We start from the raw sequence: 16,530 nt of genomic DNA, 5'->3' as shown, positions 1-16,530 counted from the left end.
GCTGATGTCTGTACTTGAGAACTGCCAGTTTCAAAGCATGCTTAGCAGGTTAAAACGTTTGCTATTCCGTTTTTCATCCTTTTGTGGTCCCTATATTAATATTTTCTGAATTTTTCCTGCACCTCTGCATTTCCTCTCGCCAGTTTGCATTCCCAGATCTCACTGTTTCACTCAGTGATTCTCCCAACCTGTGTTCAGCTGCTCCCACACAGATTTCTCTTGCTTCTTTCTAGGCTGCACAATGTGCTTTTTAATTGCAGAGACCCTGTAAGTGGAAAATGACAACTCTACTGTAATAGAGGATTACAGTTCCTCAAACTGAAGCAATTAAACAAGTTCAGGGCAGCTCCTGAGCAGACCATTTTGCAAAGCAACTGTGTATTAAATAGAAATTGCTTTGTATCAATCACATTCAAACAGCAATCCCTAAATCCAGGGGCAGAAAGAGCCACAGGAAGTTTCCTGTTAGCAACACGGAGCTCTCAAAAAAGGTATCATTTCCTCTCTCAAGGAAAACCTAATTCCAGCTTTGTTCAACTGGCCTTTCCACTGCAGTATATTAATTCAGACAAGTTCATCTGAGTGTCACTCAGCATCCAAGAGCAGAGAAGGAAGCAGTGGTAGCAGAAACAATGGTCTTTATCAGAACGTATTTTTAGGGTCTCACAAACACGCAAGACATCTTAGAAATATTTCCTGTTTACACAGAGCTGTACTATCTGTGTGCAATGATACACTGCACATCCTGAGGTTAGGCAGCAATCAGAAATATATGGGAGTGAAAGGAGGCTAAACTGGACAACATTCCTTGGGATATATAGTTCCCATTTGGAAATTAATTCTCCAACAGCAAGGAGTTACGAAAAGTTCTCCTTAGATAGAAACCAAATGCAAATTTATATTAAAATACACAAATTTAAAATATGAAGCATAACTTAGCAGATCTTTCATAAAGACAAAAGAGACACCTCAAATCACACCATGAAAAATTCACTGTGAAAATTTCACAATTTCACTGTGAAAAAGTGAAATTAGAAGAACCTGTTCTCAAAAATTAAGAAACAATATCAAGTGGTCTGCATATTTTTACAAGGAAAATGTCAAAACCTCAACATGGAAGAGGGGCAGAAAATGCAAAACCACAAGAGCAGTTAATACTGGATTCATTGAAATAGGGGAAAATATAAGATGAATCTGCTTTGTCCAAAGGAAAAATAGCATTTCTCCTTGCTCTTCTTTTGCAGCCCAAGCCCTACCATAGGCTGTTACTGATTTCCTTCTATAATACTCTGTATCTGTGCTTTAAACATGACCAAAACAAGTTCCTTGGAAAAAGGTGACAAATTAATTCTCCCACCCAAACCAGTCTGTTCCTTGTCAAATTAACAGAGGCCATGCACAACACTTCACTGCCAGGATTTATTTTAGAGGTACATGAAAAGAAAAACACATGAGTATAAAAACATTTCCAGTGATTATAACATCCAATTAAAGGTGTTTTAAGAAAAGATAAATTTCATCAGAAATTGCATCATTACAGGTCATGGAATAGTTTGAAAAGCTACCATAGGTAACAGTAGTAAACAAAAGTGCCTCTGTGTGCATAATACTGAAGAAAGAAGTGCAGAGTTCTGTGCAGCATCCTCCTTACACATAAGCAGTTCCAATCCCAGCTGCTGGGGGCATTTTCCAGGAAGTCCCGTGGTTCAAAGGATCAGTTTACAAAATGCAGCTTCTGTGTCCAGTGACAGAGGGCTCTCAGCTCCCACAAACACAAAGGATCTCGAGTGTCTTGCCCCTGAAAAGAGGCTGCATGGCTCCCTCTGAGCTGCTGCTGCCCAGCAGATGCACCCTGCTTAGAAGAAACTGGATCTTGGTCCACAGTAAATCGCCAGCTGTGGTCTGGAATTCAAAGCCCACTGCTCTTCGGGCTCTCCACAGAATCTCCTTGCATGGAGAATGGTCAGAGAGTTACACAAGTGAAACCAGAGATAGAGCACAACTCAGGAACTGCAGAAGGTACTGCAATTCAAAGCAGGGATTTGTCTGATGCCCTAATTGCCATGAGAAGTTACATACCTGAAAAATTCAGTGCAAAACAAATTCTCGGGAGATCAGTATAAATGGGAAAACTGTTTCTAATATGGTTCCAAAGTGTAACAGGAATGTAAAAACTGTAAACCTCAAGGCAGTGCTAATCCATGCAATGAACACAGTATCCTCTGAACCTGCCCTCACTACTCAGTGGGAACAGTTCCCAACACCAAGCTGAGATACAACTAAAACCTACAGAGGTCAAGTGTTCCTAAAGCCCACTGCAACTACCTAACCAGAATTCTATGTCAGACCTTCAACAGGACACAAAGACACCTGGGCCTCAAAAGATTTGATACAGTGAATGATAAAAGCAAAACAAATATCCTATCAAGCTGTTAACTTTCTATCTCAAAACAACCCTGAAAAAAATAAGGCTTTGAGAAAAAGAGCAAAAAGGAATCCACTCAGTTCTGAAGCAGAATTCCAGCATGAACATCCCAACACCCCTTGCTCTTCCACCTGAGCCAAATCTGCTCTTTTCTATCCCTGTGCCAGTGAGGAGTGACTAACTCTGCTCACCACACATGGGAGGGAGCTGTGGATACAGAACAAGGGAGCCTCAAAGTGCTCTGTCCCAGCACTGCAGTCTGAGATTCTGTGGAATGTTGGTGCCCCTTCCCAGCCTTTCCAAAGATCTCTATTTCCTCATCAAGAAACAAGACCCTTTCAGAAGCTAACTACCTTTCAGGCTCCTAAAGGTACAGGAAATTTCTTATTTCACCTCCACCCTCAAGTGCACAGGATACAGAAAGGTCTAAGCACCTCTAGAAAAACAGAAAGTTTGCAGACTGACTGCTACAAATTGAAGAGATTTACAATTTTCAAAGATTATGCCAAATCATCAACCATGAGCTGGTCACCTATGCTAAAGCATTTCTCAACTTCTGCAATTTTCCTCAGAAGTTGTGGGACCTTGGCTCACTCCAAGCCAGGGACTGGTATAAGAATGGTTTTATTTTACTTTTTTAATGAGGGGGGTAAAGGCAAAAGGCAAATTGCTTAATTGTTTTATAAAAGAAGAATTTAAAAAATCAGGAATAGTGCATTTTGATAAATGTATTTCTATTTGGAAGAATCAGAAATGGAAAATCCTACAAAGAGTTCTCAGTAAGGCATGAAGAGAAGGATCTACCAAAGGAGACTTTACACACTCCAAAGATTTTGTTTTTCATGTGACCTGTTGTCACTAGAGTTTCCCAAAAGGTAATTAGCTTACATTTGAAAGTCAAATAAAATTTCAAAACAAGCTAACTAGCTGTATCTAATAAATAATTCTTAAATAACTTCATTTAAACTCAAAATTTGGAAATCAATTATTAAGTGGTTACAGCATAGTAAATATTGCATCGTAAATAAAATATCCTCTACAAAAAAAGGAACGGGCCTGAAAACCTATTAAACACTGCAACTTGCTTAGGTTAAATCATTGCATTAGAAATATCTATCACCTCAAAACATACAGCATTCCTTAAGTGCTATTTTACAGTTCTCATCCAGTGCAAGAGAATTACTCTCCCCAGAATAAAAATATCCATTTCCACAATAAATTATTTTCTACGAGCTTCCAAAATTTCTGAACAATCCTACCTGTCTTACTCCATCTTCTAAGAGCAAAAGCTTACAATCACTAAGACATAAAGAATCTGACTGCTGAACCAGGACCATTAAATGTTCTTTCTTTTTTCAGAATCACCACCTGATTCTGGATTGTCAGGTTTCTGCAGCCAACTGCTCCCTTCCTCTGGCAGATCCTTTTCTACTGGTGTTCGGCTAGGCTGAATCTAGGAGAAAAACAGGATAAAAAACACATTAACAATTCAAAAGCACTGTGTTGCTCTATGTTATCCATACCATTACATAAAGAAGTCTGTCATGCTTTCTAAAAGTTGAGAAGATTAAAAAAAAATGTAGTGTAAGCCCACTATAGAGATATCAAAACATTAAATGTCACACAAGAAGAAAGGCAACAATTCTGCAGAATCTCTGCTAGATACTGAGCTCAGAGACAACATAAATATTTCACTCTGCCATGTTTCTCACCCATACAGAGAAAAATAGGAATAGAATACCTAAAAAAATATATAATAGTATAAAATAGGAATGAGATACCAGCCAGCCCAGGAACTTTCATCATTATATCCCCCTGAGGCACTGAGGTTTCACAGTCTTCTAAAACCCCTTCATCCTCATCATCAACAATGCAGAATTACTATTTCAGTGATTCCTCAGCACATGATAGCATGGAAAATTATGCACTAACAAAACTATTCTGGAAAAAACAGTGCTTGTGTGGAAGCAGCAATGCTTGGTCAGTTCATCTTGTTTGGGCAGGTTAAGTCATCCTTGCAGAAATTAAACAGAGCCTATTAATCAAGTAACTTGAGTCCCGCTGTCCCATCCTTCCCAAATTCAAGCGACAATTTACAGGAAGCACATAGGTGCAAATTACAGAATGGAGCACAAAAAGCTCATTTACAATCAGCCACAATTTTGGCAGCTCTTGACTTGTCATCTTTACAGAAACTGGGGATGTAACAGGGAGCATGAAGTTCCAAAAGTGAACAGTAAGGGAGAGAAACCTGTCTTGTTTCACTGCTATGTGGTGCTGTAACAGTTACTCAGTCTTTCAGCGCAGCAGCAAATTCTTTTTAGCCAGAACATATTCTTTTTAAAATTCCTTCTGCTGCCACCTTTCCAAGGATTAACACAGCTATGTTCAGATGCATATGAAAACAAAAGAAGTAATAATAGAAAAAAAGAAAAAAAATCCTATCAACTTTAATCAATACTTCCTAATGTATTACCTGAAAAGGTTCACTGATGCCAGCTATTGACTGCAAGTTATTGCTATAATAACAGAGCAAAAATTCTCCTCCTGCCTTAGGTATTTCTGAAGCACTCATGTAAACCTGGCAAGAATAAGAACAGGCAATGAGCAATTTCCACAGAAAAATAAGTTTACGAAAGAGCTATTCAGGACACCATCAAAATCAGTATTTGCTATTTATAAGCACTTTTAAAACGTAAGCTAAAACGGATGGGGACAGAAATAACCAGGAAACCAGGAAACCATCTGAAAATTAAATCAGGGAGGAGAGGGAATATCCTTCACCATGTCAGCAAGCTGGTTTGGTTCAGTGACAAGGGAGGAGAGACCCAGAGTGGAGGGAAGGAAAGGGACAAAGCCAGCAAGCAGCAGAGGGAGTGGAGCTGCCTCCTGGTGGCAACAGCACAGCAATCCACAAGCTTGGTTTGCTCCTGTCCCAAGGAGCTACTGTTCATATGCATCAAAATAAGTTTTATTTGTTTGGCTTAAATCACTTTAGGTAATCACTACTAGAAAGCTTTAACAGCAGTTTTTAAAGAGGGACCAAAAGATCCAATAGGAAGAATTAGGAAGAAGGATTTTAAACAATAATATTGTTCCAAATTAGCTTCAACTGGGAAGAAGATACAGCACCCCTGAGGGGAAGGGGGAAGCTACATTAGAAAGAAATACAACTGACTTGTTTGCTGTGTCTGTTGGAAGAAATTTCATCATCTTCCACCCAAGCATAAGTAACATAATCCTTCATGTGCCTGAAAGTCACCTGCAGAAAAAGACACAAACCTCAGCTTCCTGATGGAAACAAAAACCATACCACATGAAAGAAAAAGTTGTGAGAGATGTTTACTGTTTCACTGAAGTAATGAAAACACTCTTAGGATCAAAACATTTTGGGGGCATGCACACATCTTCTGTTTCTGAGAGAGTGGGACTGCTCTGTTCTCTCACCCTTCCATTCACTTTTAGTTTTCTTCCTTCTTTTTGTTGCATAAAATCCTTTCCACAGCTTCTGCGACATTTTACTTCAATAAACAACCAGATTATCTTAGCAGAGAATTTAAAGGGTGCAGAAGAACTCACACTGTAGAGCTGAACTGTCACCACACAGAAACTAATGGCAATCAAGGACACATTTTCACAGAGTTCTGCACTTGCAAGAATCAGTGCTCTAAAACTCTCAAATACCTCCTGCAGTCATATTCCCCATTTTTGCTGAAGAGCCATGATGAGGTAACATTACCTGGAAGAGCCCAATCCAGTCCCAAGAACTGCTGGGGAACTCAGGCACCGCAGAATAGCGGATGAGAACATCATGCTCTGCACTCCACTCACCCTCAGGATTCAGCATGACCAAGGGATCCGAGACAAGAGGCTTCATCTACACAAAAAAAACAGAGTTTAAACTCAATCAAGCCTGTCATTCTTTCAGTTATTCAAGTTTTTCTCTGCCACAATTGCCACCTGTGGGACTCTTTAATTGACTGGAAATAACCGGAAAGCAATTTGCTGCTTCCACTATGATCAGAATGAAACAGAGATTGTGGTTTAGGAAATCAGCTGCTATAAGGCAATGCTGAGTAAAACTTTTTCTTAACAACGTAACTGGGACAGCACCTCAAGCTTGAAAGTTCCTGTGACAGGTTTGTGATCACTGATGCCATAGCTCATGTGACTGACATAGTTATTCAGAGTAACAGAAATCAGGTTCTCTTCTTCAGGGAATTCGCCTTCTTTTGATGCAACCTCACTGAGATTTTTCACTTTCCATAGAATTCTATCAGTCCATGCTGGCTTTCTTTTCTTCTCACTGCAAAAATGTAAGATAAAAAGTGAAATGAGCAGAGTAACAAGTTGCTAAAGACTTAAGAATGCTGTGCAAAATCTACTCAGAGTTCAAAGACTGTGAGATACATATTAATAAAAGGAGGCAATCATATCCAAGCTTCATTTTACAGCTCTGTTTAATGTGTTTCACAACCAACATTTCCTTAATTTGAACTCCATTCAGCATGGATCAGTTTCATAGTTTTCTGAAAGAGGAGTAAAATGAAGGGGAGAAGGACATTTCATTGGGTTAGTTGGCTTCATACAGGAAATGATACTTTCTCCTAAAACCCTGTAAAAACATGCATGAACCTTGAGATAATACAGCAACTGCCCCAGGCTCTAAACATACAGATATTCTGAGAAATAAGGGTGCAAACATAAGGAATATGTAGCAAGAGTCTGAATGACATTTGAAATTATTCAAAATATTTAAGAGCAAGTTTCTTCTAAAAACAAAAAAACAGGACAAACTTGGGTAGCTTATGGTAATCACAGGTGCCACAGCAACACTTTATTTAGAAGTTCCTCTAAATTGTATCAGCCTGCATTTCAGGTTTACAAGCTACTGCTGTCTCATAACAACAGGCTTTCAAAATTCCATAATCAAGGAAGTTGTGCCTGCAAGTGTGTTATACATCAAACTTATCACAATGCAGAGTTTCCTTTCATAACATATCAATTACACCAGAAGACACGAGCCCTCTGTGGTTCTCTCTGTAGAGGGAGGAAGGCTTAACAGCAACTCTCTGGATGGATGGATCATTTCAAATTGAAATGGAGAAAAGATCATACCCTATGGAAGAGCAATTAGAATGGACTGGATTGGATCATAAAAGTTAAAAAGCAGGATGTGTAAGGAAAACTGTCAGTTTAATAACTTTAAACATCAAAACCAAGGCCATTTAGTTCAATGTTCAGCATCATTTTGTTTTACCCCTGCCCACCTTTAATAAGGTGGAAAGATTTGAAATTCCTAAGGGCCCTTATCCCACTTACTGCAGTAATTCTATAAACCGACAGAAATCTTCAGGAGATGCCAGATGTCTGCTCTGCTGTGCAGAAAAATACCAAAAGAACAGCTTAAAGTAAAACACTCACTGTTTTAGAGAAAATGGGGTATTAGATGGGAAACAAACCCTCAGAATTCACAATGAAGGAGAATAAAAAAATAAAATTCTGTGGGCTTCATTAAAAGCAACTTTTGCAGGGTGCTTGCCTTGAGGTCTGCTGGTCACCCCCATCTGAGCAAAGCCTCTGGTAGCTTGAACAGCAGCAGGACACACACAGAATGTGTAACCACACTTTCTGTTCTCTAAATCAGCCAATATAGACAATCAGGCTATGAATCATTTGTAAAATGTCCAGGTTTGGATTATTTTAAGTCTTTTTTGTTAGATGGATTTACTGCTGGTCCCATTGCATCCCTTTATATTCAATTTGGAAGCAAGATGTCTTTGGGTCCATATGAATAAACTTCCAGTATTAAAAGTGCAACAGCAGAGTAGATAACACTGCAGCTTTCAGGCAGGTTAAGAAAATCCCTAAAGAAAATCAGCTGCCATCTGATTTTCAAATATTTCACAAAAATCAAAGCAAAAGCTCAGATGGAGCCTTGTTTTGATTCTGAAATATTAAAAAAAACTACAAAATTCAGAAAGTTCTCATCTTACTTAAACCAAAACAGGGACTTCTGCTCTCTGGAAGTAAAGAAAAAGATCAGTACAAAACCCTGTTTGGACAGGAACTTATCTGTCTGTGGAAACATAAGACTAATACTTAACAAACAGACTTTAATATGACAGAAAAACTTTGGAAATCTAAGATACTCCATCTTCAACTTAAAATAATCAAGAAAGACAAATATACATTTATTTTCAAATACCAGTATATCCAATGAAATGCTTAAACAGAGAAAGGAAGGTAAATGACAATTATTCTTTTGCTCCCTTTTGACAACCAATGAGCACTTCTAGTAGGAAAGAACAAAACAGAAGCAGCTTAAACAAGTGCTCATTTGTTTTGTTAATCTGGTCTTTCAAAAAAGGCAACTGGGTTGTTTCATTACTTCCCTCATACAATTAGGGGACCCCAGCTTCTTCAGCCAAAAAATATTTGTTCAAATTTGATAAATCCAAGCCTAACAGAACAGCTCAACAGCCCCAGCACACTCAGAAAATTCAGGTCTGCTGAATACTGAAGTGATATTTAACTAAGCACCACATTCACTCTCATATTCCATGTCTAAAGTCATTTTATCTTTTACCTTGTGTCATAGACCTCTGAGTAAAGGTCAAACTTGTAGGTGGGCTTAAACTGCAGAGGACCCTCTTTGAATTCCTTCAGAAATGGTTCATTCTTTTTTGCCATATTTAACTGCAGAAATAAAAAGTAACTCTTAAAAGATTATGTTTAAAAAATAAAAGCTTAAGGGATGATTGGGAAAGCATCTTCCAAGAACTCAACATTGCAGTCAGTACAACACTGGAAAGGTAAATTCAGAAGGGCCTCTTTGTTATAGCCAGAACTCTTGACACAATCCATATAAAAGTTTAGAGGCAATTCTACCCAAAACAAAATCCAGATTAAGGTTCTCTTAAAAATATTTCCTGGGAGAAGAGGAGTCATAAAGGTGAGGAGCAACTGACAAGATATGAAGTTCAAAGAAATCTCCAGTCAAATATGAGCATTGTAAATGAGTAAGAAACTGCACAAAAGCAAAAAAAAGTTTGCAATTAACTGGGGCTTATAACCAGCTCATGAGTGCTCTGAGTTTGTGCTCTTTAACAGAAATTAGAAGCTCAAGGTGTAATTTAACTACCACATGGTTTTTGTGTGCATTAAAACCAAAACCAAACCCCCCAAGAGACTGACTGAGCCAACCTACCTGGTCCTTTTCCCAGAGCAGATTGAAACGCTTGTTGTTGATTGATTCTCTGACAAAGTGTATCCCATAATCTGCTATCCGGAAGTTTAGATCTCCAAACCAGAAGAGAACCCTTAAAACCAAACCGAAATGCATCAAACAAGAAAGATTTATACAAATCTATTAACTCAGGGGAACATTTTGACAGCATATTAGCCATTAGACTAATTAGGTGCTCCAATAGCTTTTATTACTTAATGCAAACAGCTTAAACACAAACATTAAGTAGTTATAGATCAGGGACAACCTGCTGTTAAACAAAAAAACTTTAAGTAATTGAAACAGTAAATTAAGTCTGTTGCATTCTTGCTGCTTGCTGATTACTGCCTGAATATTAACTTCTCCTGAGTCTTACATCTCTGAACATTTAACAGCAACCTAAAGGATTTTTGGTATAAACAGGCTTTAGCTTCCAAAGCTTTCCTGCATGACATGTACAGTCTATATGGTAACAAATGAATGTAATTAGAGATTGGAAGAAAACAGTCTTGTAATACAGACATCTGTCTTTCAGGTTCTTTTCCTCCCAGGGTTCAGGGTCAAGGTTGAAGGGACATTTAAAATAAAATGATGAATGAAAAATACAAACCCAAAACTCTTCAGTGCAAGAGTTCACCCTATGATAGATAAAAACAACACCGAACTGAGTGAACAACTCACTCATGATCCAAGGGACTTGGAACATTCTCTCCTTCAAATTGCATTTCCAGAATTTTCTCAAAGTCATCCAGTCGCTGCTCTGTGTTCTCTATGTGAGCTGGCAAGTGGCAGTTCATGAAACAGATCGTGTGTCCGAAGATGGACATGCGGACGCTGACTCCTCCTTTGTTCCCCTGGGATGGAAGATGAACACATTCCCTGAAACTGCAGTCAATGTCTGCAAATGTAACTAACACCACGTATGGCTTTTTAAATCTTGCATTTAAGATTTAAATCAGTACAATTCCTTTCTATCCAACTTGTTGCATATCAGCAAATAAACTTAAAACTGAAATTATGGTCTGCACACGAGGTTCAAACAAATGAGTCTGCTTGTTAGGTTATGAATTGTTAATTAAACCACATCTCCTCTGTCCCAGCATGGAGCCATGGAGAGGAAGACAGTGCCATGAGTAAGCAGTAACCACACCTCAGGCAGTCCTTACCCAGTAGCCATAGAGGCCTGTCCGGGTGTAGTGGGTGTGGATGTCCCGGATGAAGGGAAGGTGCACGTGCTTCACAAAGATCAGAAGCAGCAACCCCTGCATGCGAACTGAGGAGAGCTGGGGAGACAGAAAAGAAAAGGAATGGTCATTTCCAAGAGTTCCTTGGGTTTACTTCACAGGAGCTTTTAGGTGAAGAAGGCCACAGCAAAAGTCATGTAATTCCCTTGCCAAGTCTGGCCTCAATACTGTCACACAGTAAATGCAGGCTCATTTCAGTGCTGTGAAAAACATATTCCTTATAAACAAATCTGATAACTCCTTGGCTAATTAAAACAGTTCTAACATTATATTTCAATCTGAAGTCAACCTCAAAACATGCACCTACCCAAACCTCTTTAAAGACTTCTCTTCTGTCTCACCAGCCTCTTGTTTCTGTCTTTAAGAATCCTATTCATGAAGGAACAAATGCTTCAATTTTTGCTTAAAAGCTTCATCACTCACACCTACAAATCCTCCAACAGCAGCAAGTTTTTCAAACTGAAGTACCCTTGAGCAGATCATTAAATATTCTAAATGCCATTAAATGCCTCAAAAGCACAGCAGTCAATTCCAGGCATCTGCAAAAACAATGAGCTGCAAACAGCAGAAACTCCTGCCTGCAGTGCCTGTAAAAAAACTTAGAGAGCATATAAGACATGGGGATTTTGTGGTTTGGGTTTTTTTTTGGCTTGTGTGTGTGGAAATAGTCTAATAAAGATGTCCTTCATTGAACATTTATGGACTTTACAATGTTCCTGGCATGAAACACAAAATTCATTGTGTTTGTTTTAAGGATAATGATTCAATTTAGAATACAGACATTGAAATACATTAACTGTAGTTCAATTTTATGCTGGATTAATTTAGAAACAAACTACATTAGAATAAAATTGACTATACAACTGAAGAAGCACAAGAATTGAGCCCAAAATTTTTAACAGAATTCCTCCTTTCTTGACTTCCATATCTATACAATAAATGACTTCAGAATATATTTTAATGTTTTCATTGTCCTTGAACCCAACAGAGTAACACACAGAATACTGAAACAATGGACTGCAATTACTAATGATGCATAAATATTTGAATAGTCAGCATCCTCCTTTCCATAATTACATTCATGAGGTACCAAGCTCTTCCATTCCCTATATTATTTATTTGCTTTATTTCCCTCTGCTGTGTCCAGTCCCAAGACATTTCTCAAGATCATCCACAGGTCCTGAGCACCACAAGGCACTGACCCCTCTCCTACTGGAACCAGCACCAGTCCCATCAGTCCTTAGAGCCAAATCAAGCAAAGCCCTCACACAGAGGGAACACAATCCTGTGGGCTGGTGAAAGAATTGACTGTGACCAACTAAACACTCTGAAAACAGACCCTGTTACTGAGGGGACAGAATGTCCCAAGGATGACACCTCTCCCTCCACACCCAACCTCATCACAGGTCAGCCAAGGGGGAACTGCTCCTCTCCTGCTTAGCCAGATTCCTGGCTGAGTCCTAGGATAACCTTTCCTTGCTGCCTGGTTTGATTTTGACCGTGCCTGACAGCTCCCCCTTATTAGAGCTAATCAAGTCCTGCAGAAAGCCGTAAGGTGGCAGCATCCATTCATTAGTGTGCTCCAAACTGCCTCAGTTATAAATTAGAATTCAAAATCGGCCAGGCATACCATCAGGAATTCTTTTAACTGTGTGTATACGGGCCTGAACATCAGCCTACAACCAGATTTTGAATTTTTGTCAGCAGTGACTTAGGCCAGAGTGAACAATGTGGGTTTTTTTCTTTTTGTAATTCCCAATGGCTCCTTTGTTTTGTTTAACTACAATTAAAAGAACAGCACAACTACTGAGTCTGATTAGCATGCAGATAAAGCAATCACCTCAGCAAAATCAGCCTGAAATAGTGCTTGGTTTAGAAAATCACTACAAAAGGCTTTTAATTTCTCTTTACTAGAGAAATTCAGGATATCTTCCTACGTTTATTGTTGGTATTATTAAAATAGCCAGTACTTTAGCTAATCTTATATCCCTGATATTACCCCAAAATCCTATAATTTCAATTCCCATATAATGTTATAGGTCTTCAACCAAAAATTAAGTCATCACATAAATACATGCACCAACTAAAATCCTATTTTACACATATGCAATTTATTTTCACCTGCAAACAAATTGGAAAAAAAAAATAAGATAAAGGAGCCTTATCAATCTCAATGAAAATCGGCCATTGCTTGGGATATTTATAGTGCAAGACTACATTAGAAGCATCACAATACAGCTCCTCAATGTTGCACAGAGCAAAAAACTTTTCTACAAACAAGGGAGAGATAAAGATATTGTGGTCACAAGAAATATGCTGTTCAGTATGACTTCACATGAAAAACAGGAAAACACAGGTGTGATGAAGAATCTCTTCTAACACAGGTGTACCTATGGAAGTGACAGACACCAGCAAAAACACCAACTTATCTTTTATGGATAATCTGAGGAAAAAATATTAAGACATTTTCCTTCAGTGCTGTGATGCTTAGGAGAGATGTAAATAATTACCTTGATATATCCCAAAGGAGACAAGACGGTCATGAAAAAAATGCTCCATGGATCATCAAATGCCAAGTCAGACAGAAAATTTGTGATTTTTGAATTCACCTCCTGTAAGCTGAATACATCACAATTACTCACATTGCACCAGTTGGTTTGGACAGAATTCATAGGAACTTTGCAGAACACAGACCCCAGAAATTTCTTGCTGTTCAGTTTCTCATTCAAACAGTTTAACCTACACACAGATCTAACACATCTGACACTGAGGAAAACAAAATTAAAATTAAAACTCTATCTTCACCTGAAGAATGTTGTAACAAATAACCTGACTGACAGAATTTCACCACACTTTGGAAAACATAGTGGCAGATTGTGCCTAACAAGCTTGTACTCATTCCCTTAAAACACGATGAATTTCCAATAACTTTCATATCAAAATTAACATGCTAACAAAGAAAACAGCAGCCCAAACTTTTTGTGTATTTAGAAAGAAGATTCTACATTCTGTCACCACATAGCAGCAGCTAACTGCTATAAATCCATCTGTGCTTGAAGTCCTCTGTTAGACTAAGTTAATCTTCACCCTCTGGTATCAATAGCATTAAACCATATCCCAGGCAGTGATTCACATCACACAGTCCTCCCAAAACAGACCATGCTGAGACCCAGCAGTTTAGCAATGAACTCATAAAGCAAGTTCTTTAATATCACTCACCCTATAACGTACATATCCGTGGTGGGGCTCACTGAGTTGAGCTGAAGTAAACTCGTGACATCAGGAGGGGGAGAAGCTGTGCCCACATTCCAGGTAACTAAGTGTAGTCTAAAAACAAACAGAAACAACACAAAACCAATGCTAAAACTGAAATGTCAACAGACAACTAACTCCAAGAACGTTCTAATTTCCCCAGAGAATTTCTGTCACTTCTCATCAGAAATCTATTTGCCAACCCCACCGTCACCACGAAAACAACCAACTGGAGGGAACAAAACCTGAATTCTTGCCACTTATCCTTCAGCTTTTTCCCCCAGATGAGGAAAGCTTCATCCAGAGTGCGAGACACTTCTTCATGGATCTCATCATCCGAGCTGATGTCCTCCACGCACGCCATCAGCTGGGCCACCCTGTGCCGGAGCTGTACCCGGCCGCTGGAGCCGGTGCTGCTGACACTGGCGGAGCGGCTGCGCAGGCTGGGCAGGCTCTCCAAATCGTTCAGGGAGAGCCCCTCGGAATGCTGAAATGCATCCTCGCTACTCAGCGACGCCATCAGCTCTCCAAGTTAAAGCTATGTCCTGAAGGACTGGCCCATTCAAATTAAGAGATTGATAAGGGTCTTCCAGATGTTGTGGAATTCAGCATTGCTCCCAACACAAAAGGACAAATGTAGGTGCAGCAATGCTGGGAAAAAAACCTGTGGCGTTCCCACCACACTCGCTGGGGTGTTACAAAAGCTGCAATCACATCCTACCACACACAGTGAATTGGTTTTTTCATAATAGATTTAATGTGGTTAATTCTACAAGCTCAAGGTTTAAAAGAATTTATTGTTGATTTGAATCCATCATGTGCCTGTCTGTAGGCAAGGAGAAATGTAATCTCCAGCTCCCAAACATTCAAAGTTCTGATCAGAACCAAGCAAAGCCACTGTTCCTCTCAACATTCACATCATACCACTCATATGTTTCTTTACAGAACAGTAATTTCTGTACCAGAGGTTCTAAAAAGAGATTTGCCTTACTTTCAGTCTTGTTACATGACAGACAGGCTTAAAAATTAATAAATTTTAAATTTCCACCCATCTTAGGGTTCTATAATGGCCTTATAAACATTGATAATTAGTGAGTCCCACCAATACACCCATTATTAAGGCTGTTTTTTATCCCACAATCAACTGCTTGCTCAAGGTGACACACATTGTATGCAGAAAAGCTGGAAAATTACTTTTCACAACAGATTAAAACGATCCATAATTTCCTTCTCTAATAATGTACCTTTTTAAGACTATGCTGGTCACCCAAACGCTACTCCAAAACAAATTTCTAAGGGGAAAAAAATGTAGGTAGGCTGCAGATCTAATTCTGCCAGCAGAGATATATCACTTGGGAACGTTCTCCAGTTACTAATTTTGTAAAATAATTACCCGATTAAACAAAACCAAAATTATATTGAAGCCATCAGTCATTACTGACAGAAATTCAATTCCTCAAGGTGCCCAGCGACCACAGTACTGATAAAAACACAGACTTCAGTGGTAGAAACAAACAGTGTCCTAAATACAAGCAACTGAAGTAATTATTTAGCATCACCGCTGCTAATCCTCAAATGACTCAATAGCGGAGAATTTCTCGGGGTCACAGTGCTCATAATAAAACCTTCAGAGGATTTTTGAGATATGGGAGCTCTTGTCAGCTTGTTGTTTGTTTTTTTTTTTTAAATATTCCTGTCACATGCTTTTATCCAAATCCCATCTAAGCAGGTTTCTGTAGGGAATCGCGCCCTGACAGAAAACCGACACAGAGTGAAGGCACATTGTAAAAACATCGTAAAAGCAGAAGCTCAGTGTTTACTCAAGCTTCTTCTTCCTCCCAGAACGTGACAGGTTCGAGACTCCCGGTCCATTACCAAAGTGCAGATGCTCGTGCCCTCATTACACATTTTACAGATCTGTGAGAAGTCCCAAGCACCCAGAAACGCCCCATAAGCCTCCCTGAAGCACTCCAGTACCGACCTTCCAAACCAGAAAATCAGCTTTTCTCCTCTATTTCATATGACTGCGCAACGCCCCCAATTTGTGTAACTCCCCGCTAATAATCACACACACAAGTTTCGCTAATTCTCGCCGATTTACGTAACCTCTTGGGGCCACTTTTCGGAGCTGCCCTCACACCCGCACCTCGCGCCCCTCCGCGCCCACCACTCACCTCAACTCCTTGGTGGGAAGGCCCGCGGTCTCCATGCCCGGGGTTCCCGCAGGGAAGCGCTGTCCGAGGGATGGGGAAGGAGCCGGCGGAGCCCCCCGCTCTCCCCCTCACAGGGCCCGGCCCGGCCGCGGCCTCCGCGCCGCCCTCAGAGCTCCGCGCCCATAGGCGCGCGTGACGGGGGCGGGCACGCGCCGCGCCACGGCGCCC

General features: G+C 39.7%; 1 protein-coding gene across 4 annotated transcripts; it reads right to left on the bottom strand.

Moving 5' to 3' along the window:
- Window positions 1-1,405: 1,405 nt before the first annotated feature.
- INPP5K (inositol polyphosphate-5-phosphatase K) lies at window positions 1,406-16,487 on the bottom strand. 4 transcript variants are annotated; one of them, XM_088066346.1, is made up of 14 exons: window positions 16,324-16,487; window positions 14,117-14,224; window positions 13,408-13,516; window positions 10,820-10,936; window positions 10,335-10,507; window positions 9,636-9,747; window positions 9,015-9,124; window positions 8,422-8,448; window positions 6,539-6,731; window positions 6,165-6,302; window positions 5,604-5,687; window positions 4,902-5,006; window positions 3,794-3,878; window positions 1,406-1,947 (listed from the first exon to the last, which is right to left on the bottom strand). In XM_088066346.1, exons 1-14 carry the CDS (start codon window positions 16,356-16,358, stop codon window positions 1,910-1,912), a joined length of 1,434 nt encoding a protein of 477 aa, XP_087922472.1. In that variant the 5' UTR covers window positions 16,359-16,487; the 3' UTR covers window positions 1,406-1,909. The 4 variants fall into 4 exon arrangements, with proteins under 4 accessions (XP_087922472.1, XP_087922469.1, XP_087922470.1 ...); XM_088066343.1 differs by lacking the exon at window positions 16,324-16,487 and adding an exon at window positions 14,395-14,992; XM_088066344.1 differs by lacking the exon at window positions 16,324-16,487 and adding an exon at window positions 14,395-14,988 and having other exon boundaries at window positions 1,406-3,878.
- Window positions 16,488-16,530: the final 43 nt, after the last annotated feature.

This window comes from Pseudopodoces humilis, chromosome 23 (assembly GCF_049639895.1).
Source record: "Pseudopodoces humilis isolate 2021_Gansu_Grassland_sample_001 chromosome 23, ASM4963989v1, whole genome shotgun sequence".
Lineage (NCBI taxonomy): Eukaryota > Metazoa > Chordata > Aves > Passeriformes > Paridae > Pseudopodoces > Pseudopodoces humilis.
The sequence above is the reverse complement of the archived record's forward strand: the minus strand, read 5'-3'. Positions and strand labels throughout refer to the sequence as shown.